Source organism: Aspergillus uvarum (assembly GCF_003184745.1).
Source record: "Aspergillus uvarum CBS 121591 unplaced genomic scaffold BO82scaffold_9, whole genome shotgun sequence".
NCBI lineage: Eukaryota > Fungi > Ascomycota > Eurotiomycetes > Eurotiales > Aspergillaceae > Aspergillus > Aspergillus uvarum.
The window spans coordinates 164,209-187,993 of record NW_020291306.1 but is presented as its reverse complement, the minus strand read 5'-3'; the positions used below and the strand labels follow the sequence as shown (position 1 = coordinate 187,993).

The 23,785-nt window shown below is 52.8% G+C and overlaps 8 protein-coding genes across 8 annotated transcripts; 4 read left to right on the top strand and 4 right to left on the bottom strand.

The window, feature by feature from the left end:
* Window positions 1–230: 230 nt before the first annotated feature.
* Window positions 231–3,939, bottom strand: BO82DRAFT_389810 (DUF3433 domain-containing protein; the record flags this gene model as incomplete). The annotated part of the gene is made up of 2 exons (XM_025638476.1): window positions 3,552–3,939; window positions 231–3,478 (listed from the first exon to the last, which is right to left on the bottom strand). Exons 1-2 carry the CDS (start codon window positions 3,838–3,840, stop codon window positions 231–233), a joined length of 3,537 nt encoding a protein of 1,178 aa, XP_025494987.1. The 5' UTR covers window positions 3,841–3,939.
* Window positions 3,940–6,754: 2,815 nt separating this feature from the next.
* BO82DRAFT_210651 (uncharacterized protein) lies at window positions 6,755–9,447 on the top strand. Its single transcript, XM_025630686.1, has one exon. It carries the CDS (start codon window positions 6,931–6,933, stop codon window positions 9,391–9,393), a length of 2,463 nt encoding a protein of 820 aa, XP_025494986.1. The 5' UTR covers window positions 6,755–6,930; the 3' UTR covers window positions 9,394–9,447.
* A 422-nt stretch (window positions 9,448–9,869) lies between these two features.
* BO82DRAFT_429735 (SDR family NAD(P)-dependent oxidoreductase) lies at window positions 9,870–10,759 on the bottom strand (the record flags this gene model as incomplete). Its single annotated transcript, XM_025640565.1, has 2 exons — window positions 9,870–10,107; window positions 10,161–10,759. The coding sequence occupies 2 exons, from the start codon at window positions 10,757–10,759 to the stop codon at window positions 9,870–9,872; spliced, it is 837 nt and encodes a 278-aa protein (XP_025494985.1).
* A 51-nt stretch (window positions 10,760–10,810) lies between these two features.
* On the top strand, window positions 10,811–15,119 carry BO82DRAFT_389807 (KR-domain-containing protein; the record flags this gene model as incomplete). Its single annotated transcript, XM_025638475.1, has 9 exons — window positions 10,811–11,530; window positions 11,672–11,983; window positions 12,035–12,205; window positions 12,260–12,733; window positions 12,798–12,968; window positions 13,026–13,214; window positions 13,278–13,355; window positions 13,408–13,482; window positions 13,545–15,119. 9 exons carry the CDS (start codon window positions 10,811–10,813, stop codon window positions 15,117–15,119), a joined length of 3,765 nt encoding a protein of 1,254 aa, XP_025494984.1.
* Window positions 15,120–16,243: 1,124 nt separating this feature from the next.
* On the bottom strand, window positions 16,244–17,288 carry BO82DRAFT_372092 (Gfo/Idh/MocA family protein; the record flags this gene model as incomplete). The annotated part of the gene is made up of 3 exons (XM_025637304.1): window positions 16,244–16,595; window positions 16,655–16,934; window positions 16,985–17,288. 3 exons carry the CDS (start codon window positions 17,286–17,288, stop codon window positions 16,244–16,246), a joined length of 936 nt encoding a protein of 311 aa, XP_025494983.1.
* A 478-nt stretch (window positions 17,289–17,766) lies between these two features.
* Window positions 17,767–20,115, top strand: BO82DRAFT_389805 (fungal specific transcription factor domain-containing protein; the record flags this gene model as incomplete). The annotated part of the gene is made up of 5 exons (XM_025638474.1): window positions 17,767–17,876; window positions 18,047–18,578; window positions 18,631–19,019; window positions 19,075–19,440; window positions 19,516–20,115. The coding sequence occupies 5 exons, from the start codon at window positions 17,767–17,769 to the stop codon at window positions 19,988–19,990; spliced, it is 1,872 nt and encodes a 623-aa protein (XP_025494982.1). The 3' UTR covers window positions 19,991–20,115.
* BO82DRAFT_426597 (Gfo/Idh/MocA family protein) lies at window positions 19,667–21,301 on the bottom strand (the record flags this gene model as incomplete). Its single annotated transcript, XM_025640368.1, has 3 exons — window positions 19,667–20,746; window positions 20,814–21,182; window positions 21,253–21,301. 3 exons carry the CDS (start codon window positions 21,299–21,301, stop codon window positions 20,058–20,060), a joined length of 1,107 nt encoding a protein of 368 aa, XP_025494981.1. The 3' UTR covers window positions 19,667–20,057.
* A 532-nt stretch (window positions 21,302–21,833) lies between these two features.
* On the top strand, window positions 21,834–23,717 carry BO82DRAFT_426595 (sugar transporter; the record flags this gene model as incomplete). Its single annotated transcript, XM_025640367.1, has 5 exons — window positions 21,834–22,413; window positions 22,482–22,918; window positions 22,968–23,179; window positions 23,233–23,373; window positions 23,428–23,717. The coding sequence occupies 5 exons, from the start codon at window positions 21,834–21,836 to the stop codon at window positions 23,642–23,644; spliced, it is 1,587 nt and encodes a 528-aa protein (XP_025494980.1). The 3' UTR covers window positions 23,645–23,717.
* Window positions 23,718–23,785: the final 68 nt, after the last annotated feature.

Genomic DNA, 23,785 nt, shown 5'->3' with positions numbered 1-23,785 from the left:
GAAGAGGCTGGGCGACGTGGGACCAGTGTGATGTGGTGGGCGAAGATTGTTGGCAGTGAATGTGAGGCTTGGGTGATCCAAAAGCTGACTCGGATGTTTGTTTGTCTTTTTGATCGGGATGCTGCAGGTGGAGCTGGTGAACAATCATGCTTATTGGTATTGTTGCTGGGGAGGCAGTGGGCGATGGTAGAGACAAGAACAGCGGCACACCTAGCAGGGCAACAAAACATTCACTCCGCCCTCCCAACATCAACCCCAAACCGCCCCCCATCCCACCACCCCAATCCAAACACCCACCCCGCAAAGACCCCCCGTCTCAACAACTCCCGATCATCGCACCACTCCGACCCGGCTGGCAGCACGTCCGACCTGACCAGATCCGACCCGGCCAGCAGCGAAGCCGCTCCCGCAATACTGCACGGATTCACAGGGACAACCTCTTTAGTCTGCAGGAAGTAGCACGCGACCAGGACCGCGAGCGCCATCGCAGCCAGACAACCCTCGAGGATCCTCGTCGACGGACCGTTCTGCATGAGCCGGACGCGATTGGGTTGGATGAGCGTTCCCGGGTAGTATCGTTTTGCTGTTGCATTGGTGGAGAAGATCCGCGAATTGCCGTTGAGCCCTTGCGCCATGAGGATGCGATAAAGGTGCTGGGTTGCGTTGATCACGGCGGGATAGTGCGAGGGATCGCTGGCGGTGAGATCATCCACCGCGAGGGTTTTCTGATCGTGGATCATGGCCGAGAAAAACTCGTCGAACGCCTGATTCGCGTCGTTGGTCGCCTGCGGAAGATAATTGGGGAACAGCAGGTCCGACGAAAACTCGGCACTGAAGAGTCGGCGAGTCGACTCGTTCGCTGTCGCGCCCGTGATTTGAAGACCCGGAAGGGTGAATGTGACGGCGGCATCAACCTGGTCAATGTATGGATCGCAGGTGAACCCTTGCAATTTCTTCGTGGAGTTCGCCGTCAGTACGCCGTACCACCCCATCAGCGTCGGACAATTGCCCAGCGCCACGTTCGGGTTCATGTACTTCAACGAGCCGAATGAGGTGTTGTTTGTGTTTGGATAGTCGGTGCTGACTGCGAAGCTAGTCGACATATTCTGGCTGCAGTTGGGATCCAGGTTTAGATAGAGGTCCCAGGCGGGAAGGAGCGCGCTGGGCTCCTCAACCCTGTACACTGTATCCTCGGCGAGGATCTGGCATTCGAGACGCGCTCGTAGAGCAGGGAGCGTCATCTGCAGCACAGAAGAACGGTTCACGTTTGCGTTGGAGGAGCGGTACTGTACAGAGCCCTGCTTGCTGGTGAGAGACGCTTCACTGAGAGTCGGCAGCACCAGTTCCTCGTACGTCCAAGCAGGATAGGAGAGATTAGCTGCAACAACCAGGGCCCCTGTCAGCCCCACGCCTGCATTGCTGGAAGTGGAGTAATGCGGGTCGATGGTTGTGTTGAAGCTGTCGACGCGAGCGATGGAGACCGCCTGGGAGTGCTCGATCTCCTGGGTGAGGTATAGTCCGCTGACGGCCACGGTGAGAATCGGGGCCAGTAGCACGGCAACTGCCGTAGCCCCTACGGCACCTTGTCGTCGTACGATGGCCTTGACCAAAGAGATGAGTGTCGGGCTGGACAGGTGATTCTCCATGATGCTTCGTGGTGCAGTGACCCCCCCGCGTCGCAGGTCCAGGTAAGGCTGCAGCACGAGCGCCGAAAAGTGAATCGAATCGAAGAAAATGCGCACTACCAGCATTATTACCGCGGGTATGTACACCCAAGTATACCGAATGTATTCTCCGGACACAGTGCCCAACCCATTATGCCGAGACGAGATCTGGTACGTGGTTTCTAGCCCAGCGATGACAAGCAGAGGCAGCGCGAGTGTAATGACCCGCCAGGAGACGGAGACGGACATCGGCTCCCACCAACTCATAGGCTCAGAGGTGATTCGAGTCCGCATACTCTCAATAGCCGTCTGGTCAGTTGCAATTGTAAAGCCCAGACAATTGTGTTCGTTGGTGATTTGGGCGTGGTAGCGACGACCATTCAACTCCCCCGCAATTTCTGTTCCATTCTTACTCCGAGACAGTCGCTCCTCCACCGCAGGGCTCCGCGCCAGAATGCTCGCCAGCCCGGAGATAGTCCCTGGATCTCGAGGCGTACAGCGAACGGGTCGTAGGAAGCACAACGCTCCAGCGATGACAATCAGAACAGCTAATGTCGCCTCCATCAGTCGAACAGAAAGCTCTTTCACTAGCAGTCGGTTGACGTACGCCGAATATGTACCCGCGAGGTTCGTATCCGACGAGGAGAGGAGATACTGCTTTGCCACCTGGGCCGCGATTGCCGCAAACATGGGTCGGGCTACACTCTCCAAGAGTGAGGTATTGAGCAAATCGCGCATGGGGTGCGGCGAGGTCAGATTCGCGAGAATCGCGAATGCACTGGGGTAAGTACTATTCGGGTCCGACAGGTTGTACTTCGCAGTCTTCCAGCCTTTGGTCGAGGTATCGAGATATCCCAGCGTGTCAAGGATATCGGCTGCGGCGGTCAACGAGGACACAAACCCTACCCCTAGATCTGCTGGCGATACGTCTGCAAGGACTCTTCGGATGGTGTGGTTCGAGCTTGGGATTGTGTCAATACTGACCACACTGTGGTTACTCTGGCGTAGCGAGACAGAGCGTGGTGCAATGGAGTACGAGGGGCTGCAGACCAAGCCGTGGATTTCGGTCTTGTTGGCGGTCCACTGCGCTGCAGCGACAACCACGCGAGGATCATCCTCTGAATCAACACAGCTAGCCGAAAACACGTCTGCATAAAAGCCCCCAGCAGAGGAATAGCTTTTTTGGAAGCTGGGGAAATGATACCCTCCCGCGCAAGACGAGGTACTGGTACTGAGGGTGATATTCAGTCGAGTTTGCTCGCACCCGGACGATGTGCAGCCCTCAGTCCAGTTGGCGACGGTTCCAACCTGGCAGTTCAAATCCGCCGAGAAAACATCCACCGTTCCAGTGATCACCCCGTCGTTACCAGTACCTATACTCGCTGTGAAAGGCTCAAAGGCGTATTCCTCCGTCGTGCAGACAGGGTAGGGCAACTCCTGCCAGCGGGCTCCAGCCACGACAGTCGCAGCACTTCCATCCACCAGACTCCCATTATACCCCCGCCCATCGAAGCGAGCTTGGAGGCGAAGCTCAGCAGCCGCGTGCTCCATCCAGACATTCTGCAGCATGAACAAACCCGTCGAAGCTACCGTGAGAAGTTTGATCAGCAAGGTGCCCAAAACCGCCAGTGCCACAGCCCAATCGCCGTGACGCATCGCCCGAAAGAGCGCGATCACGTTCCACTCCGAGACATAATCCAGTAGGAGGGATCGCGAGGCCGGTTGGGGGCCGGAATATGCCATCGCCCGCCAGGGCATGAGTTGCTTGGTGCGGTACTCGACCTGGCCCCATAGTGCGGCGACGACCGTCAGAGCTATCCCCACACGACCTATCTTAGCAATGGCCTTACACCCGGTGCACGAAAACGGCCAGAATAGAGCACCTACCGGCTGTCGGACTATACGTCCAGAAATAATGGTACTTGCTGTCGCTGGTACTGAGACCTTGATTCCGGGCCGAGACCGAAGACAAGACCTCGACGACCACGATCATCGCGGCGAAGAGAAGTGCAAATGCGACTAATGTCCCCGAGCGAAGGATGGTCGGAGTCCAGGCGCGACGCCAGGGGCGAGCGGGATGATTCTCGCCATCTTGTATGCTGTCGCTTTCCGAGGTGGCTGTCTCGTGTACTAAGGGGGTGAAGGTCTTTGGCTTGTGGATGAGGTCTGAGAACATCGTAACCGCATTTCTGACTTGCGCCTTTGTATAGAAGAAGCGTTGTTGGGGCAGGACATAAACATGCACAGACAGTTCTTATAAGATGCGGGGGCTCCAGCCCCAAGAATACAAGACGGACATGCATCGCCTCAGTTGGCGCTTGCGCAGCAGACAGGATTGAAATGTGATTGGTGTTTGGGGATGTGCCAAGACAAGGCTGAATCAAGGTTGTCAGGTTGCCGGCCGGGTTGTACAAGTAATTTCATAGCAGTCACGAAATTTTGCTGGTAAAATATCTAGGAAGTTAAGTCCCTATCAGAGCCTGCACGAAAGTGGGAGACTTCTGAGAACAAAGATCAATGACCGGATGCGCGGGATAAATAAAGTATCCAAGGCGACTGACAAGGGTGGAAAGGGAGGTCGGGATCTGCAACAGGCATCTCCGTCAGATGTACAGTACTATACTAGACCCGAAAGCAAGACGGAAAGAAAAGGTCTCCACCTTGTATTCATATATTCTTCGCTCAAGTGCGGCAAAGATCCTGCCCTGGAAGCTGCAGGAAAGATAATCTTTCGATATGAATACCCGTCCCCGTCTTCCTGGCAGGCCAGGCGATTGTCAGTTTCAATCCCGATAAACCATTTCTCGCCGACCCCATCTATTGAGAGACGGAAGGCATGTTTTGGGATGGAATCCTTCCGAGTACGCGACGGGGGTAGAATGAAATTGTCAGATACACTGCGGTATGAGCGAAGATTTCAATACAGTAACCGGAGGTCTTGAAGCCCCGGGTTGTTGCACCAGTTTTGTCACGGTACAGTCGCTCACTCTCGGCTTTTGTGCATGGATCTGAGGACTTGGGGGGCTTGGGGGGCTTGGGGGGGGCAGCAGTTCATCTGAAGAGTGGATTTCAGTGTGAGTAGTGACAGGATTCGGGGTTCAAGTCGCTGTTGCATATCTCTTTTTGAGAACGGATAGCATGGCTGGAAGTTTCATAGCGAAGCTCAACCTTGCGATTTTTCAAGGGACGCTAGTATGAGGTTTTCGGTTAGACGTAAAGCATTTCGTGGTGAAAGATGGGGGCAGGTCTAACATAGAATTTATCCAACACTCGGAGATCGGCATCATGTGTCTAGTGCGCGGAGAAACCATCGACACAGCATTTTCTCTCCTCAACTCTCTTCAATGATCGGCATGACGAGAAGAAAAAGAAGCCGTAAGAGAGGAGGAATAATAGGAGGAGGAAGAGGTAGAGGAAGAGGAAGAGGAAGAGGCATAGGGAGAAGGAGATACAAAAACTCGAAACAATTCCAAGGGCTTAGCTGGTAGTATGTCCCTTAGAAAGTCTACCACACAGCCCCTGACACCCTTTCCCATCGGTAGTTAATCGATAATATTAGGACCATGACTGGGTGTGAAGTCAGTCGCCTCGACCAGAAAAATGAGAGACCCTCATTTAACACCCTTATCACCTCGAGGCGCAAGGAACACTTGAGCTGCGCGACTTGACAAAACTAAGAGACCCCAGAAGTAATCACGGTGATTGTGGCTTGTTTGTTTGCTGAATGTGACGAATCACATAACAATACCGTCAGACAAGCAAGCCTTTGAGGTCCTTTCATCATGCTTAGACAGTTCGGACACTGCGTGTCCGTCTAGCGTGACTTGTTTTCCCAGGGGCACACTCAGCAGGAACTCCAAGTTCTATTAGGCGACGGGCTAGCCGAGTCTCATCCCACATTTGCCATGAATCTGAGCAATCAGGGCCTGGACGCGGACGCGCTAGAGTCGATAGTATTGCTTCCTTAGATTCACAAGACGCACCGAAGGCCCAAGTACTATGTGGATTCACCACATGGTAACATTAGAGGTGATTGTTTCTCGGCCGGAGGCCGGAGGACCAGAGTATCACTTGAAGATGTAGTAGATTTGCAAGTGGACGGGCTTTCTCTCACTGCTAGGGCTTCTGAATTGCAACGGCCATTTTGTCATACCCATTAGTCCTTCATAATCTCATGCACCGCACACACACTTCAAACACAAAAGCGAGTCCACTGCACACCACACTGGCTACAGGATGTGTAATTTCTCGGCCAGATGCCATAGCTGGTGAGGCCCACCGCGCTTAGAATTGCCTGTCTCCTTTTCAGCTCCCGCTTGGTGACGGTTCGAGCGAGACCGCCACAACCATCAGACAAATCACGCTGCAAGTTCAAGGTTTCGTAAAACATATCATGCGACGCCATACGCGTGATAGGAAAACTTAATCCCCAGGACTCGTGTTTAGGGTAAGGGTCTCCCAATAATATGCCCATCTCGATGTGATGGGAACTAGCAGGATGAGGTAGATGGGACTGTCAGTCTCTCACGTCGGAGATCCTTTCGCACGGGAACTCTGGCTGACGCGTTAATACTGGAGCCAGCTGAAGGGACTGGCGCACGCAGAAGCCCATGGCTGCCACATGGGCCGTTTGAACATGACACCGATTGGACGGACGTCTGTTGCCGCTCGGCTCGAGTCGACTTGTGCGGCCCCTCCGAAAAGGAGGTGGAATTGGGCGGAAGCTGAAGAGGGCAGTGGGCGAAGCATTAATAACGCGGCAAGGACAAGCGAGGGGCGACAGGGGAGGAACTGAAGAATTCCGAGGGTGGAGGCGGGGTTTTGCACGGGCAAGGAGGCCCGGCCCGCATACAACAAACCATGGGGTAAATCCAGCCGAGGAGCCCTAATCCCGCCACACCAAGTTCCTTGCATCCACTCCGTTCCTCAGCTTCCACCAGCTGGAAGATCACAGCTGAGAAACAATGCTCAGACCAGAGCAGCAGGAAATGTGTTCAGCTGAAAGAAAGAATATGACTCTGTTCACTCACATCAGCGAAACCGTAATCACTTCAAAATGTATAAAGGACGCAACAAATCCTCCTACATGCCAGTAGACTCAGCAGCGAGCATTCCATTCTTCTCCACGGTTTTCCATCATCTTTCTGCAATTCACCAAGACTTGTGCCTTTTTTGATCCTTCGACCACAATCTTCATCTCTTCCTTTCCTTACACGACACAAATCTTTTTGTAGTCATTTCTTTCGAACTCATTCTCATTGACGCCATGGCCCCCGCTATTTTGAACGAACCAGAGGTCGCTATTACTCTTCTTCCTGTCACCAAGGAGCTTAATGGGGCCACCAAGTCAGCCAATGGTGTTGACAGCCTGACTACGGCCCTGCACAAATCCAGAGGCAATGGCGCCGTCAAGGCGCCCGCCAACGGCCATTACAACGGCAAAGCAGATGGTTTCAGCGACGAATTGGCCGTCGCCAAACCAATCTGCTTTTTCCCCACTGAGGAGGGAAGCTCAGATGTGCTGAGGGTCTTGGACTACAACCCCGCAATCCTGAATGATGCGGCCGTCATTGAGTGGATCGCAGGCCAGCTTCATAAGTCCAATATTGTCAACAGTCACCAGCTCCACAAGCTGGAGGTTCATCATGTGGAGACAGAGCATGTGCAGGATGCCGAATACATGCAAGATATCCTCGAGCTCAAGCGGACAAAGCACACCTCCGACGTGAGTTATATTAAACTCCGGACCAGTATGACCAAGCATCTTCGCAAGGCCCAGGCCGACTCGGAGGGCCTCATGGTGACCATCGCCAAGCTGTCCGACGAGCTAAGTCTGGCGCAACGGGCCGAGGCCCTGGCCAAAGCCGACAGCAAGGCGGCGCACGCGCTCCACCAGCAGCTTAAGGCAGAAATTGAGACCGTGCGCCACGCGTTGACCCTCGCCCGTGAGCAGCTGATCAAGCTGGTCAAGGAGCGGGATAATGCGGTGCTGGAGTCCGACAAAGCGGAAGGACTCCTCAATATCCGGGATGCAGCGGTTGCGCGGCTCGAGGGCGAGGTGGAGCGGCTGGTGAGCCAGGTCGATTCCTTGCGAGTGAAACTCTCCGATGCTATCAAGGCCAGAAATGCGGCAGCGCTCGACGAGCTCAAGACGCGTCAGCAACTGACGCGCGAGCAAGACACTTGCTCGACCTTAAGAACGAGGGTCGCGGAGTTGGAACACAAGCACGAGGCCAAGGCGGAATTCATCAGGGGTCTGGAGGCTACAATCCACGAGCTCAGAGCCCAGCTCACCCACGCCAGGACGGAGGTGAAGGAGGCATTGGAGGATAAGGAGGGCCTCAAGACCAAATCCCGCGCGCTGGAGGATCAAATCCGAGACGCTGTGGAGGCGGCAAGTGCCGCCAATGACACCTTAGACGTGGCCAAGAAGCAGCTCGAGGAGGCTATTTCGACTCGAGAGCACGCGGAGGAGCAACGCACTGCGGCTGAAATTGCCTGGACTCGCGCCGAGCTGGAGAAGCAGGACGCACAAAGCAAGCACCGAGCCATCCGGGAGCAGTTTCTGAAGCTCGAGGCGGATTACGCGCAAGAGCAGCGCGAGAAGGCGACTCTGAAGGAGAAGCTTTCCAAGGCGGAACAACGCGCGGAGACAGCTTGCCATTTCACGCAGGAGGCCATCGAATGGGGTCAAGCCCTCAATCTTACCAACCATGAACTGTTTGAGCAGTACAAGAAATCCTATGATGAGAAGGTTCAGGCAATTGAGCTGCGGTTTGCGGAAGGACGTGAGAGAGCTGACTGGCAGGAACAAGCCCGCTTGGCCCAGGCTAAGGTTCGGGAGCTGACCGAGGCCTTCTTCAGTGTCTCGAAGCAGAAGGACCGTGCTCAGAACATCTTGGATGAGTTCCAGAAACAATACAATCAGCTCAAGGAGGGACACCTCCACGAGCAGCTGGGATCCCAAAACAAAATTGACCATCTCCAGAAGGAGCGAATGAGTTGGGAGACGGTGAGATCGAAGCTGAACAGCGAGATCGATATGGCCAAGATCCAACTTGAACAAGCGGAGGCGGCGAAGATCCAGGCCGAGGTGGCGCGGCAGAAGGCAGAGGCGGAGTGGGCGGAGGAGGCGAGGCAGCATGAGAAGGAGTTGGAGGAAGCGAAGGCGCGCAATCAGAGAATGGCGAGCGGGTGGGAAGAGATCAACCGCGGCAACAAGACCCGTATCGACGAGCTCACGAAGAAGACGGAAGAGAAAGACGCGAGAATCACGGAGCTCAAGAAGGACATTGCCGACATCCAGAAAGTCTTGAGCCACGGCCACAGCTTCGGGAAGATCGCGATTCACGACATCTTCCTGGGCGGCCACCGAGTGCACGACGAGAAGATCTACCAGACCATCGGGGGGCACTATGGATCAGTGGAGAAACTTCCCCTGGTGCGATGCTTCCCGGATGAGATGGACAAGAAGAAGAAGTTGGCGGTGGTGTACACTGTCAAGGGAGAAGAAATTGCTCGGACGGTGGAGGTTGGAGTGAACGAAGGATTGACGTTCCCGGGCAGCAGCACTGCTACGGCTCCTCCTGCTCCTGCCACCAAGTCCACTCCTGCTACTCCTGCTCCTGCCACCCCGACTGCGCCTGCCAGCACTACTGCCACCGCCAGTCCCCCCACTAAGGCCACCCCCGCTGCCGCCGCCCCGACGACTACTCCTCCTACCGCTTGAAGGTTCCACCTCCAGGACTGTCACTCTCCCTCATTACTATCACTCACTGGCAACCGCCTTTTTCCCTTATGTGGCTGATGCGTTTCTGTATTCCATTTCGCGCCTTCCTTAATTGCAATCATTCCTTGCTTTTTCTCTTCCATGATTATGTTTGTGTCCGATTGATGTGCTTAATGGTTCCCACTCGTTAATTAAGTCAATGTATCTTTTATCTGGTGAACGGATTTGACCTAAATTCAAAACATATGTTGATGTCTTATATGAATACTACCGTAGGAACAATCCGAATCAGCATCTGGCCAGAGGGGATCTCAGCCTTTTTGCAAGCTATTTCAATCTTATTCTTAGATCAATGTAAATAGATGTAGATCAGCAGCAGCAACGACAGTACCTCCGGCTAGAGACGTAAAGTCGTCCATCTTGGATGTGAACCAGCAAGTCTAAACATGTAGTGCACCACCAACCACTGTCGATACTCACGCAAACGGCTGATTCGACAGCTGCAACGACGACCCCCCATCCACCACCAAAGTATGGCCATTGACGTAGCTCGCCGCCGGCGACGCCAGGAACCACACCGCGTCCGCTACCTCCTCCGGACCCGCCAGCCGTCGCATGGGCAAGTCCCCCAGCATCGCCGCCTTGACGGCGGGCGCCTGGTCCAAGAACTGCTCCATCATTGGTCCGCCACGGTGTTGATTCGGATCCCGTTGCCTGCGTTTTCACGAGCTAGATCCGGTTCATTGGAGTCAGCAATGCGGAAATACCTGGAAATGATAGATGGAGGGAGCTTACCGGCCGTTTGAACTAATCCTTTCACCGCGTGCTTAGCGGCCACGTAATTTCCCACACCTAAAAATGCCCCTTCCGCAGCGAGCGAGGTGAGAATGACGATAGAGCCGCGAGTTGGCCTTCTCTGACTTCTTGGGGTAATCAACTCGATCGGTTCCTGGCTGGTCATGGCGCGGAGCACCTTGCGGACAACCAGAAAGCACCCATCAAGTAGACTGCTTCCACCCTCGAACAATGTCGCTATATATATGATGCTGCTCTTATCCGTCACCATGACGCCTCGTGTACTACCCTTCAGCTGGCCGGCTCGCTGTTTCTGCATGGACACGATTAGCTTCGATATCATAAGATGCTTGCGGATGGATCCCAGCCGCATGTCGTAGGTGATTTGCCTCCTTATCCTTGGGACTATAGCGCTCCCACTCTGTGGACCGAGCCTCGTGCCAGTACCGAGTTCCGCCACCGCAAATATCCACGGCACGATCTCCTCGGATCCCAATTGTTGGGGGGGAGCACCGCATGAGTGACGCGGCGAAACGTATTGAATCTCAATGGGACCGAATGGCTCACGCATCACTACTGTCTGAGCCCGTCGGTGGTCTTCCCTGCCGCAGCATATATCGCAATGGCAGTGGAGGCGATGTGCCAGGTTGCAGGTCTGCAGCTGGAAGATTGTCCTGGAGTGGAGCTTCGCGATTTCAACTTCATCAAGGCTCTTGACATGGACGCGGGGAGAAAGTCAATGGTGGAGATCTTCACCGGGATACAATCGATGATCATTTTCAGCGTGACTAGCTCCGAAAAATGGTGGAAATTTCGTGTGCTCTCGGTTGACAGTGATTCCCAGGCGACCATACATATGAACGCGGCCGTGCGCCTAGCAGAAACAACCTCGCCGCGGATTAGTCGAACCATCAAGCTTGATAGATCAACCATGCAGCAAGATGCGGTCCGTGTCTGGTACGACAAGTTCACCCGAGAAGGGCTCAACTGGGGTCCCAGGTTCGCGGTCATGGAGGAGGTCTTCCGCGACCGTGCGCGTGCGGCGCACGTAGCGGCGGCCACCACACACCTTCAGCGTGGTGAACCCTTCGGTCGATACATCGCACATCCAATCTCCATCGATGCAATGCTGCAGACGGCCTACGTTGCAACCACTGCCGGCTGGGTGAGTAAGCTCCGAGCGACGGTCCCCGTTGCGATGGATTCAGTCTACGTAGCGCCTCCGTCGGGCCTCTACATGGATACCGACAGACCATGGTGCATTGACACCAAGTCAGAGAGTGTGGGATTTGGCACGATGAAAATTGATGCAGAGCTGTTCGACTCGTCTGGCCAAGTCTTGGTTAGAATGAGCCAAGCTCGTTGTGTTGCGTACCAAGGGAACAAACATACGGAAACCCCTGAGCATCGCAATCCTCTCGTGCGAGCGGCATGGAAGCCCGCTCTCTCTGGTCTTGACGAGAACCTGGACTGATTCATACAGAGCTGCAGGTCTCGAGAATCGGCTGATGAGAGCGTGCTGCGCCTGGCTGGTGCACTGAATTTGGCCTGTCACCAGCGGTGTAACAGCAACATCCTCGAACTCGGCAGTCAAAGCCAAATAGCGGAAGCTGTCCGTGGGCTCCTACGTGTTGGCTCCTCGTTCAGAAGGTATGACACCTACTATCGTGGGTTCCTTGCAGACTCTGATCTGGTTGGTAAGGAGGTTTTTTCAGTAACTGCAGAAGAGCAGAACTCGGTGTGTTCAGCGAGGATCCCCCCAGACAAGAAGTTTGATATAATCCTAGTCCCCTCGGTATGTTTAACTACTGCGTCGCGAGTTTGACTTGATGCTGAAAGGTGATAGGTTGATTACTGGACGCCGGCCCTTTGCAGTAGGCTCACACCGGGAGCAACCGTCATCACGGTAGGGGATGCACCAAGTGTCATCAAAGGAACTGCTCCCTCTCTTGTGACAGTCGCGGGTACAAGCGGCCTTGCGAGGAAGCCAAAGGCGGATAAACCCCCGATAATCGTGGTAAGTTCTCTCTCGACTGCCGCCAAGCACGTCCGGTATGTAACAAAGTTACAGGTGACCCGATATGACAAGGCTACACCCCTGGACCTACAGCTTCAAAAGACCCTACAAGAACATTTCAGATCCGTCGTCAACATCGTTGGCTTGTCCCAGGTCAGCCCCGCGACCGTGCCGGACCGATCATTCGTTGTATCCACCTTAGAGCAGCAGCAGCCTCTGCTGACCACGATCAACGAGCATGAACTGGCACAGCTCCAGAGTATAACCGATCGCGTAGCGAAGATCGTGTGGATTGTCCACGGCGGCTTCATTGGGGGAGAAAAGCCCGACTTTGCGCCCGTTCTGGGACTCTCGCGTGCGCTCATGCTCGAACAGCCTTCACTCCAATTCGCGGTTCTCGACGTGGACGACGAGAGATCATCAGCCTCATCTGCTGCTGCCGCTGATACTCTTCGGAACATTGTCCACGTGCTGGACCGACTGATCCACGACCCAGAGCCAGACTTCGAATTCGCGCAACGGAACGGCGTCCTCCATCTTTCTCGCTGGGAAGCAGACGAGCGTCTTAACGAGACCTTTCCGTCTCAAACAGAACAGGGAAACCGTTGATCTTCCTCTCGCAACTGCTCGACGTTGCAAATTCGGTATCAAGGACCCGGGGCAGATAGATTCGATCCACTTTGTGCAGGAGGAGCATCATCCAACGGCCTTGCAGCCGGACGATGTGAAAATCAGCGTGAAAAGCGTCGGTATGAACGCCAAGGTAGGTACCGCTCTTATAAGAACTTTTCAAAAGAGGGGTCGGTAACGAGAAACATAGGATCTATACGCTATCAGTGATGCCTCATGCTCGTGCGAATGTGCCGGTGTTGTGACGGCGGCGGGCGACAATGTTTCCGAGTTCAAGGCTGGGGATCGTGTCGTTGCAATGGCCCCCGGCCATTTTGCAACCGTCGAGCGCTTTCCACACTGGGCGGTGTCGAAATTGCGCGACGAGGAGGATTTCACGGTACGTAAAGTGTTTTTGCGTCCCTTTAACTACACAAGCAGAAGGCTCATGCATCATGCGCAGACGACCTCCACTATTCCAATTGTTTTCTCAACGGTCATTTATGCACTGAAGCATCGGGCGAATCTGCAGCCAGGGGAGGTAAGCTTTTGAAGCTTCTCACTCGCATGATCTGGGGCTTACTCGGTCTAAGACTGTTCTCATTCATTCCGCTGCCGGAGGAGTTGGTCTTGCGGCTATCCAATATGCGAAGCATCTCGGAGCAAAGGTACGATCGATAGAGACTCAGTAATAATTACTTTAGGTTATTCGTACTGACTCACTCGATAGATTTTCGCCACGGTCGGGACTGAATCTAAGAAGTGGTTTTTGGTTGAGAAGTACGGTCTGGACCCCGCGCATATTTTCAGCTCGCGAAACTCCTCCTTCCTGCCTGCCATCATGGAAGCGACGTCTGGACAGGGAGTGGACGTGGTCTTGAACTCTCTCACCGGGGATCTCCTGCGCAGCAGCTTCGAAGCCTGTGCCGACTTTGGCCGCTTCGTCGAAATCGGAAAACGTGACATCCTCGACCATGGGATCCTGGACATGTCCACGTTTGGCCGCAACGTCTCCTTCATGGCCTTCGACCTGTCCAACCTCTATCTCCCCACTAAGCCCACCCATCATCAACTCTGGAAAGTCCTCTTGACGGAGAGTCTGGATTTCGTGCGATCCAAGATCTGCGAGCCTTGCTTCCCAATCAAGACCTTCGATGCGTCGGATATCACCGATGCGTTCAGGCACTTCTCGCTGGGCACGCGACTGGGAAAGGTGACCGTATCGTTCCAAGACCCGAACACCAAGATCAAGGTGATTCCAACCAAATACGAAACAGCCTTCAGTGCCCACAAGTGCTATCTCATGATCGGGTGCCTGGGCGGGCTCGGTCGCAGTCTGTCCAAGTGGATGATATCGAGCGGGGCCCGCCGGTTCATCTTCATGGGTCGATCCGGCACCGATAAGCCCGAGGCACAGGGCATGGTCGACGATCTCCGGGCTCAAGGCGCCCACGTCACCGTGATCCGGGGCGATGTGTGCCGGTACGAGGATGTGGAACGCGCCGTCGCCGCGGCAGCGGATTATCCCATCGGGGGCGTCATCCAGGACTCCATGGCGCTCAGCGAGGCTCTCTGGAGCGAAATGTCGCACCGCGCATGGCATACGACCCTGGGGCCCAAAGTGCGGGGCACCTGGAATCTGCACCGTGCGCTGTCATACCAGCCCCCCTCCGAGCTGGACTTCTTCGTCATGACCTCCTCCATCTCAGGCACGGTGGGCACGGCGACCGAAAGCAACTACTGCGCGGCCAATGCCTTTCTGGACGCGTTCGCGCGGTACCGCAACCGCCTCGGGCTGCCGGCCATCTCGATCGACTACGGCATGATCTCGGAAGTCGGGTACCTGCACGAACACCCGGACATCGAAGCCCTTATGCAGCGCAAGGGCATCCACCCCATTAAGGAAGATGAGCTTCTCCAGATCATGAACCTGGCGCTCGGGAATCAGGAGCCGTGCACGTGGGACGCCCGGTACGACCATCTGGCAGGTAGCCACCTCCTCACTGACGTCGAGTTCATCGGTCTGCACGAGCAGCGCGACCGCGGCTTCGAGGGCGACAACCATGTCTTCGCCGATCCTCGCGCGGCACTGTTCACCGCATCCTTTGCCCGCCGCCGCGCCGCGGCCGAGAGACAGCACAGCACCACCACCGCAGCGCAGCATCTCCCCGCGGACATCGCGCGTGCCGTGCTGCTGCGTCGCGACCAGCGGGATCCCGGGGCTCTTCTACCTGCCCTGCGCGCGGTGGTGTCGAAGAAGATATCCAAGAGTGGTAATATTTCAACAACATTGAAGAAGACTTAAATAGTTTTTTAGTATGACATTATGCCCACATCTCGAGAGACAAGTGCTATCGCGGTTAATTGACGCCCCGACCCCCACAAACAGCTCATTCAGTGTATTGGCACTCTTTTCCATTAGCTAATTAGGTGTGATGACATCGAGCTGAGTTAGTTGGATTCAGCCTCGGCGCTAACTCCAGGTCATCAGATATCCCTACAGGGGCACGGAGACGGAAGCACTCGACTTCTTAAATATGGCTGATTCTTTTCGGTGCAAGGAGTCAAGAATTCCCTTCGCATCTTCACAAATGTGGAGGAATCGCTTCGTTACTTCTCTCGTCCTTCAGGTCCGTATTTTCATCGGAGCTGTTTATTTCGTGGAGAGTAAAACGTGCCATTTTCTCATCAATCCATTGCAGGTGGATCTTTAGGTTATATGTAGTGTCCTGTACCATTTTATTATAGTTCTATAGGACCTGCTCGGAGACTTTAGAAGAATGCCTAGTGATTGGGCTTTCTTTTCTTGGTTTGCTGAGCTAGCAGCTACACATTTTACACCACACTACCTCTAGTGGCATGCAAAGTCTCGGACATGACATACGTTCAACTGGGCCGTCATTGCACTCGCGCCTACTTCTACGGTAAGCGCCTTGCGACATGATAGGGATCTCGTATACGAAATTGATTCCGGTTATTCTGTTTCAATCCTAACTGATTGTCAATCCATGTGAGCTTCACTCTGTGTATATATATCCTGTTCTTTTCTGATGAAAATCAATTCAATCGATCTTCCTTTATCATTACAGCTGCCACCGATTAAAATCTCAGCATATATTACCGTCCATTCGATCTAATTTTTGAGCCTACCAGTCGGAAGATCCAATATAACACGGAGTCGATACCCTCTTGACAAAACATCCTTCGAGACGAAGAGTCCTTGCTGGAAAAAATCATGCCGGGAAGGCGAAGACAAAGCAGATTCCAGCTTCTGGGACTCAAAGGCCCAAGGTCGGAAGATTTGTTTCCATATGAGCCACAAGGGTATATTATCCACGTATACTAGAGATAGGGCGGGATCTTTGAGTAAATCCTCATGGACCTCCCCGTAGCGATGAAGAAATTCATATTGAAAGACAAGTAATAAACTTAGCTAGTAGAAGCTCCCGCGTTCAGGATCATTTGAAAGATCCTGCAGTCTTGCTCTGCGTCTGCTGCAGTAGTCTTCACTGGAGTTCCCCGCAGCACCCAATTGTATAACTCTTTGAGCTGCAAGGTGTAGGGGTCTTCGTAAGTTCTGCGAAACGTGGTCTCGCGGTAGCCATCGTGATCTCTTTCACATATATGCAACGTAGTCGGAAGGCCCTTCACATAAGGGGTGTCAAATTGTATGCGGACGGATTTGGTTTGACTATAGATTTCGATATGAGCGTCGAAACGAGGAATCGAGTCTATTCCAGATTCGTAGCTCACTGCAAATCCAGGATACTGGAAAATTACACTATTGCTTTGATGTCAAGACTGGAACCACTTCAGATGGCGATTGGAATATTGACTCACTTCCAAAATGGGAAGCCCAGATTCGCTCCTAAGACTTTGGTGGGCATACCCAATACCTCGCGCATGGCAGATAAATCATGGCTCCCTAGGCCGCCAAGAATACGCCACATGGATGTGGTGGCCTCAGTCATGGGAACTCCACATTCTGACACCAAGCCTTGTCTGGTGAGCTCTGCAGCACGGGCGTTCTTTTCCTCGACAACCTCCGGTGGAATGTCCATGAACCTTTTCGGAAACGTCCCGGATTGAGAAACAAAAGCGTTGTTGGGGCCAATGATATCTATGAACATGTCAGTCTGGATTGAGCGGTAGTTCTTCAGAACAACTGACCTCGCACTCGAGCGAATAGAATTTCACCCATTCCCCCAATCTCCTTCACTCCGTCCACAAACGCTGCTGCGTGACGTCTCATATATCCAACCATCAACTTGCCCTGGGAAGCACGTTCAGCGGCTTTGATCCGGTCGATATCACGAATATTCAGCGCGAGGGGTTTCTCAACGAAAACGAACTTGTTGTGCTCCAACGCTAGAATGGCGTGGTCGGCATGGTATTCGTCACTGTTGATCACAAAGACAACATCTACACTGGGAGATGCGCATAGATCCTGGGGGTTTGTGGTGATAGACACCATGTCACCTGCAATCTTCGCTCTGCAATGCTCGAGTGCTTGTTCAGAAACATCGCATAAGTACGTGATGCGAAAGCAATCGGACAAGAAACTCAGCGTGGGGATATGGACAACCTGCGCGACCTCGCCGCAACCGATTAGCCCAACCCTGAGAACCGCTCCTGGTGCCATTTTCCGGGTCGTTGCTTTCAGTTGGGTTCATGCCTCCAACAAATAAAGCCCATTCGTCCATTGTTATATAGGCTGGACTCGCAATGAAGCCAAGCCTCGGGCCGTCTGGTTGCGAGTGCTGGCCGCAACCCATACCCGCTATTCCCCGTGAAGGTTTCGTCGCCCCCACCCAGTCTCCGCTCCAGACTAGTCTAATATTTAAGTCGGCCGAACCTCCCCGTTTCCCCAACACCCTTTCCCATGTACCTTGCGTTATTGGGTTGAATAAGTCAATCATTTGGCGTTGCACCACTAAAGTAGGATCCACAGCATGGCCTCGAGCACCTCTCACCGAGACTCTACGATTGCGCGTCAAACCGCCCAGGGCGCTGAACCACGACCCCGCAACATGACGCACCCTCGGAAGCGAGCAGTCACTGCGTGCGATCACTGCAGGACTCGAAAAATCAAGTGTACGAATGAAAGACCAGAATGCCGCTCATGTGTAAGGCTTGGAGCAAAGTGTTCCTATGATCAGAGAGAGAATCATTCATCGTGCGGACGCGCTAAAAGACACCGATGGCAGGACTTGATTAATGTGTATGCTCTAGATTTGACCCCGCGAGCCTGTTGATCCTCGAGAAGTTGAACGAAGTGCTTCGGAGACTAGACGAAAACTCTGATCTTCGGTTTCACCACGCGCCCGTATCCCATGGTGTGAAGGACAGTAACGACTGTGGCGGTCATGAAGCATTTGGAGCAGCGGCGCTAGAGGAGGGCCCGGAAGGCCAAGTTCCTCGAGCTCTCGATGGGCTGCATGTTCCATCATCATTTTCTTCTACTGATTCTGTACTCAATTGGCCTATCTTTGATGGCCAATTCGGCCCATGTCTTCTTGCCGAAGAGCTTTTGATTGCAGAGCACGCGCTATCGGTCGAGCCAGACAACCCCTTGAAAATACCCGCAGACTATGTCAGTCTGAAACGTGGTGGTACCTGTGATGATGATATACCAAATCTCGTCATCAGGTTCTTGCGTCTGGTTCACATCAAAAATCCCATCTTGGACTCCAAATCACTCAGACAGTTCGCCAGCAGCATCGCTGAACATGGGCTCGGCTGGGATTCATCGTCATGTTTAGTGGTGAGTTCAATCAGGGACAGCTCATGATGACATCTCAATCTGATGAATAAAGCTATTGGCATGTGCACTGGGTGCAATCGCAAGCCCATATGACGCAAGAACAGGACCTCTCGAACAGCACGCTCCAGATCCTCCTCACTTTGTCGATAGTGACCGGGTCGCAGCCGAAAACTACTATCGCCTTGCCCGTCGAAGGCTGGGTCTTTTAGATCGAAGTCTTGTCGCGGCCCAATGTTTTCTCTTATCTGGGATTTATCTCATGTACATTATTCGCCCCCTGGATGCCCAGTCCCACTTCCATCAAGCCGCGTCTATTTATGCTACTCGCGTAAAAGGCCAGGTTGCACTCCAGCGACGGGGAGGTGTTCACGGCCCGATGCTGGAACCAGCCAATCGCCGACTGGAACAGAGCTTGTACTGGACCTGTTTCAAATCGGAATGGTAAGGATCATCTAAACGTAACTGGAATATTACTAACATACTTGGCAATAATCAGTGAGATCCGTCTAGAGCTGGATCTCCAAGTATCAGAGCTTGCCACGCTTGCGTATCCCTATATGTTTCCTTCACCACCGTCTCCCGCGACTCCGGCAGAGGCCTCGCAAGAGCACAGTAGTCTGGCTCTGTCTACACCTCTCTCGAGCTCTTCGTTGCAACAGATGTGTCAGTCATCAACGTTTGGCACACTTCAGGAAGTGGAAGAGCAGTCCTGGTACTATTATCTCAGTGAGATAGCCCTCCGACGGATCGGAAATCGAGTGTCACATTACTTCTACAAAGAAGATTATGAGTCTTGGTCACGAATGAACGTTCGTGAGGCTGCGGCGATTGCCGAGGATTTGGAAATGCAACTGGACAACTGGTATGCAAACGATGCCTATGTTCTAAGTTAAATACTGCGTCATCCAAGGCACTCACCTACCTTTTGCTCATTTAGGGAGTTGACTGCCCCCACACAATATCGAGGGGGGGTTGCATGGGAAGAAAAGGATGAGCTTCGATGCATGATTCGTGGACGATATATCGATATCAAATGCCTTCTTTACAGACCATTTCTGTATTACGCGATACATCACCGGACTAGCGATTTGGAAAGCAATCAGATTATCGACACACTAGCTCAAAAGGCGCTCAAGAATATACTCGAACTAACTGCAACTGTGCCATTCTATCACCGAAACCATGGAACGTGGCTCTCGTGTAGAATGGTCAGCACGTGTGCCTTGCTCCTTCTCGGCGCCAGGAAAAGCGGGCTAATTCCAGCCGGCAACATTTTGCGGGATTCACACTGGGAAGGGGAATTTGGGCATTCTTTCCAAACATGTCTGGATATTTTGAAGTACTGGGAGTCCGAGAGCCCGGATATTGCCAAAGCGAGAGAGGTCATTGCGTCGCTTCAAGACCGATTCTAGAGAATTTATTGCGACTGCCAGGAGGTCCAGTCGGTATATTGGCGGTTTCAAGGTTCTATTTGGGTTTTCATCTATCCTGATCTTGAAAGTAAACAAGACCACCATCCTTCCGAATGGTATCCATCAATCTTAGCATCCTCAAAGTCTCGTCCAGAGGCATTGTTTCGTTTTCCAACCTGCCATTCGCGATATCCACGGCTACTGCATCTGCCTCGTAAAAGAATCCCGTAGTTCCTGCGGGGTGATTGAAACTAAAAGTCTGCGTTGCTGATTGCTTTGGATCCGCATTTGTCCGACATAGTCGGAATCCACTAGGACAGCTGGCGGCACCGCCAAAAATTGTAATGGTGCCTTCTGACCCCTCTATTCGTGCGAAGTCTTCAGGCGATTTAAAGCCAAGTGTCGAAGTGCAAATTGCAGTTGACCTCTGCTCTTCGTACCTTAAGATCACCACGTTTGATTCGTCAATCCCATCCACGATGTCGAGCATTGAAATGACTTGAGGATGAGGATGAGATTTTCCAAGTTTACCCTTGCCCATCACAAGAGACGCGTAGGTCAAGGAGTATATGCCTATGTCTAGTAGGGCGCCAGCTCCCTGGCCCGGATCTTTGAGTCGTGAACTGGCTGGAAGACCCGCCAGAGGAATGTCTAACCCAAAATCAACAAATAAACGGTGTACCTGGCCGATTGATTTTTTCACGTTCAGGTGCTCGTGTAGAGACCGCATGAGGGGGAAGAACCGGGTCCATACAGCTGCCGAAGAAGGGAAAAGAAAAGTTAGGGCTCAACAAGTGAGATATCGGTGAGATTTTGGATTTACCTTCCATGATGAAAACTCCCTTATCTCTTGCGGCATGGATTACATCCCGGGCTTCGTGTTCGTTGATGGCAAAAGGTTTCTCGCAAAGCACGGATTTCCCAGCGGTGATGGCATCGAGACAGTTCTGCTTGTGCACTGCATGAGGTGTCCCCACGTAGACGATGTCGACGTTTTCGTCATTGTATACGTTCTGATATCGGTCATAGATCCGTGGTCGGGGTGCTGATGAGTATGCCCAGACCTTCTGGACAAACATGGCTCCTTTTTCTTCTGAGGAGGATCCTAGGGCGGCGACGACATGTCTCACCGGTGCATTGATTCGGGGCGCAATGACATCGGTTACAAACATGGTTGAAATCCAACCAGTACCTGGCCCCGATCAGCATGGTTCATATTCCCTTGTTTTGGTTTTTTTTTTTTTTTTTTCATGAAAACATACCCAGGATCCCCCACCGCAGAGTCGGAACTTCGGTCATACTGTCTGGCATCTTTTCGAAGATGGAGTTGCCGGTGAAAGTAGTACGTTGAACAATCCGAGACGTTCAGTCTTATAATGTGAACGAGTGTCCTGGTTTGAAGATGTATGCACAGTCGTCTTCAAAGTTCTTTGCATAGTGGATGACAATGCATATGCCCGATACTCCCCGTCTCTGCCTGTGGGTCCGTCATTACAGGCGAGAGTCCGGTATTCCCCGCTTGTGGAACCTGAACAACAAGCCAACGTCTCGCCGGAAAAGTGATTGTAGAGGTTCCTTATTTTGAGTTCCTTACTTTGATTACACAAGCCTCCTTTCGTACCCAACAGGTAATCATGGTCACTTTCTCTTCTTGACCTCTGTTGGGTGGCGATCGCTCCGTAGAGTTGGTGAAACCTCTCGGTCGTGCCCCATGGGGAAGACCCCACAAGACATCAACTTCCAATTTCCCCGCCCATATAAAGCGAAATCCTCAATTCCTAGCTCGTCCGCGTATCCTAATTCAGATCTCACTTTCCCCTCTTTTCTTCCATTTGGTGCTACAATGTCGTCGGGCCTTTCTGAAACGCTCGAAGCGCACGTTAGGGCTGCGGCCGATGTGGGCGAGAGCGTATTCGCTGCACTTCCCAAGGACGGACGTCCCTGGTGGAAGAAACCACATTTGCTCCGACTCAACTTCATCCTGTTCAGTTGTATTCTGTTTTCCTCTGCCAATGGTTACGATGGCACAATGATGAACGGTCTCCAAGCCCTACCCCAGTGGCAAAAGTTTATGAATCACCCCAAAGGCGCCTGGCTTGGATTTATCAATTCTACTCAATCTGTTGGTGCCATGGTCGCTGTCTTTCCATCCGCATGGACGGTACAACATTTTGGCCGCAAAACTGGTGTTTATCTGGGATACTTGTTCTTGGCCGTCGGGGTCGCCCTTCAGACGGCAGCGCCCAATGAAGCTTGTTTCATTGTGGCCAGGTTTTTCCTCGGCCTGGCCAGCCAGTTCTACGCCAACTCGGCTTCCATTCTCATTACTGAAACCGCTTATCCCTCTCATCGCGGCATTTGCACTGCCCTGTACAACTGTGGGTGGTTTGTCGGAAGTATCATTGCAGCATGGGCTACATTCGGTATGTTATATCTCGCCCCTATATTTCAATTTCCTCGATTGACAGGACCCTGATCTGATATCTTTCAGGGACGCGCAATTGTGTGACCAGTTGGAGTTGGCGAATCCCTTCGCTCCTTCAAATTGCGATCCCAGTTATCGCCCTCCCTGGCTTCTTGATGTCGCCTGAAAGCCCCCGCTATCTCGTTTTCAAAGGCCAAATCGACGACGCCAAACAGGTCCTAATTAAATATCACAATGGAGGAGTCCGAAATGCACTGGTGGACCTCGAGTTGGAAGAAATGATGGTCATTTTGAGGGCGGAAAGAGAGGCCAAAGAGAACACCAGTTGGGCTGATATGTTCAGGAGCAAAGGCAATCGCCATCGGTCGCTCATCAGCATTACGCTAGGTGTTTTTTCTCAGTGGAACGGCGTGGGAGTTGTATCTTACTACTTTGTTCTGGTGCTCGAAGCGGCTGGTATCACTGACACAACTGACCAAACCCTCTTGAACGGCTGTATACAGGTAATCCAGACCCCCTCTATCTCGGGAACCGCACTCTAACGACAAATAGATATGGAATCTTCTTCTTGCCACTGGCGCTGCCTTCTCGGTTGATCGGCTGGGCCGGCGAAAGCTGTTTTTGGTCTCAGGGTTTGGCATGTTGGTCAGCTACATCTGTATTACAGGCCTCTCAGGATCCTTTGCAGAAACTGGCGCGAAAGATGCTGGCATCAGTGTCATTCCCTTCCTCTTTCTGTTCTACGGATTTTATGACATTGCATTGTAGGCTTGTCCCTCGATGCTCCAAGAATGACGGCTAACAAATTCCTGCACAGCACGCCGCTTTTCGTCTCCTACCCGGCCGAAATCTGGCCCTACAGTCTACGAGCCCAAGGAATTGCATCCGCACAGCTTTCCGCCCAGGTTGCTATATTTTTTAATATCTTTGTCAACCCTATCGCATTAGATGCCATTGGGTACGTCCCAAATGTAATACTGGAAATGAACTCTACTGACTTCGTGGAACTCAGCTGGAAATACTATATCGTTTTTGTAATCATTCTTATCATACTGATTCTCACGGTTTGGTTCTTCTACCCCGAAACGAAGGGTCACACTCTTGAGGAGATGGCCACCATTTTTGACGGGGCGGACGCTGCGACTCCGGCGCGGAGGGAGATCTTGGACCACATCGCCAGGAACAAGAGAACAGATGTCGACATGATCCACATCGAAGAAGCTGCATGAGTTGTTTCCTTGGATAATTTAATCCTCGATTTACTTGGAGTTGGTTGAAAACTTGCAGGCGAGGATGGTGGGGATGTCATCCAAATTTCGTCGATTTGTCTTTGGAAGGGATTCATTGGAAAGCTACCCGTAGGAATGTTC